Source organism: Colobus angolensis, unplaced genomic scaffold, assembly GCF_000951035.1.
Source record: "Colobus angolensis palliatus isolate OR3802 unplaced genomic scaffold, Cang.pa_1.0 Scaffold292, whole genome shotgun sequence".
Lineage (NCBI taxonomy): Eukaryota > Metazoa > Chordata > Mammalia > Primates > Cercopithecidae > Colobus > Colobus angolensis.
Window position 1 is genome coordinate 3,631,643 of NW_012116177.1, and position 2,216 is coordinate 3,633,858.

Below are 2,216 nucleotides of genomic sequence, written 5' to 3' on the forward strand. Positions count from 1 at the left end.
ACCACTTTAGTTATCTGATGAGCTGAGGTCAATGCAGCCTCACTGCCCTTCCCTGTTCTACTCCTCTTTGCACACATTCCATTGGCCCAACTGGCAAAACTAACTGGTTGAAACTGCTTTCTCCTCTTTCAACTGCTTTCTCCAGCTTTCAACTTTTCTTGGAGTCAGTCTTTGAAGGTGGCTGAGCCCTGTTCTGCTGCACCCTGGCCGGTGGGGTTACTTATTATCATTCTGTCTGCTTTCACTTTTCTGCTTCCTGATATTATGTGAAGGTCTTAGCCAAATGAATCTTCCTCCCTCTGTTGTGTCTCAGCAGTTCAGTACAATGTGCAAGATCATCCAGCCCCCAGGAGCATGCAGATGGCTGTGGTCCCAGATGACCACAACCTCATGAGAGGCCCTGAGCAGGGACACCCAACTGAGTGGCTCCAAAATTCCTGACCCACAGAAAATAGGTGAGATAGTACATATAGTCAGCCCTCCCTATCTGTGGTTCTACATTCATAGACTGACCAACTGCAGGCCAAAAATAATTGAAAAAAAAATCTACAGATGCAGATGGTTGCATCTGTACTGAACACGTACAAGTTGTTTTTCTCATAATTATTCCCTAAACAATATACTATAGTAACCATTTCATAGCATTTACATTGTATTGGGTATTAGAAGTAATCTAGAGACGATTTCAAGTATAAAGGAGGATGTGTGTACATTATAGGCAAATACTACACCATCTTATATAAGGGACTTGAGCATCCGTGGATTTTGGTACTACAGGGAGTCCTGGAACCAATCCCTCACAGATACTGAGATGATTGTATTTTTGGTTGCTTTTTTGTATCTGTGACAGAGTCTCACTCTGTTACCCAGGCTCGAGTACAGTGGCACAATCACAGCCCACTGTAGCCTTGATCTCCTAGGCTCAAGCAATCCTTCCACCTCAGCCTCCAGAGTAGCCGGGAGCTCAGGTGCACACCACTACGCCTGGCTAATTTTTAATTTTTTTGTAGAGACAGGGTCTCACTACACTGCCCAGGCTGGTCTCAAACTCCTGGGCTCAAGCAATCCTCCTGCTTTGGCCTCCCAAAATGCTGAGACTACAGGTGTGAGCCACCATGTTTGGCCTATTTTGGGTTGTTTTAAAATGCTAAATATTATGGAGATTGATGAAGCAGCAATAGATAACTAATAGATACTAGATGGCTGGCATATCACCTAACTACTGATGACACCCAGGACTATTCCCACAACCTCATGGAATTGCACTGGGAGCCCAGGAGCATCTTGCCACCTGTCCTTCAATAAAGCACCTATGGCTTTCACAGCAACCCTACCATATGCAGTTGCTGGGCTATTAACACCTGAAATTTTGAAAATGTACCACTTTGCACAAATGTGCTATGAATGGGGGCCCTGGCTCATGAACTCCTCTTCAGATCCACCACTGTTGAAGGCTAGGGTGTGGGAATTGTTTATCTCATAGCAGAAGTACCTCTGTTATCACAACACGCTTCTTAATTTACCTGAATTTCCAGAATCTGAAATTCAAGTTGAAATGTAACCATGTGGCAATTTCCTGATAATCTGTGTCTCTGTAGAACTTTTCTTATACCTGTAAACCAGAAAAACAAATATTTTGTTTGCAAATAACCATGTTCTTCAAATGCCTATTATTTAATTTTGTGTGAATATCTACAATACATGTAGGTATATGTGTGAAAGTGTGCATTAGCAATTACATTGAAAAACTTGGGAACAATGTAAACCAAATTGATTATCTTTGCAAAATAAAATTAATGATAACTTGTGTTTCTAGTTTTCTTTTTCTTTTTTCCAGACCGAGTTTCACTCTTGTTGCCTGGGCTGGAGTGCAATGGTGCGATCTTGGCTCGCTGCAACCTCCACCTCCCAGGTTCAAGCAATTCTCCTGCCTCAGCCTCCTGAGTAGCTGGGATTACAGGTGTGTGCCACCACATCCAGTTAATTTTTTGTATTTTTAGTAGAGATGGGGTTTCACCATATTGGTCAGGCTGGTCTCAAACTTCTGACCTCAGGTGACCCACCCACCTCGGCCTCCCAAAGTGCTGGGATTATAGGCATGAGTCACCACACCTGGTCAACTTTTCAACTATACGAAAAGTTATGGTAAGAAGTAGAAATGTACTAGTATAACCCTAGACAAATTTGAATCATGTTAACTGTTCAACGGTTTTTAT

The 2,216-nt window shown here is 42.6% G+C and overlaps 1 protein-coding gene across 1 annotated transcript in view; it reads right to left on the reverse strand.

The window, feature by feature from the left end:
• LOC105516860 (centromere protein P-like) overlaps positions 1 to 2,216 on the reverse strand; it is a 69,413-nt gene that overhangs the window by 50,859 nt on the left and 16,338 nt on the right. Inside the window, exon 3 of the mRNA XM_011949208.1 lies at positions 1,524 to 1,612. Within this exon, the coding sequence (XP_011804598.1) occupies positions 1,524 to 1,612 (89 nt within the window). The remainder of the gene's footprint in view (positions 1 to 1,523; positions 1,613 to 2,216) is intronic.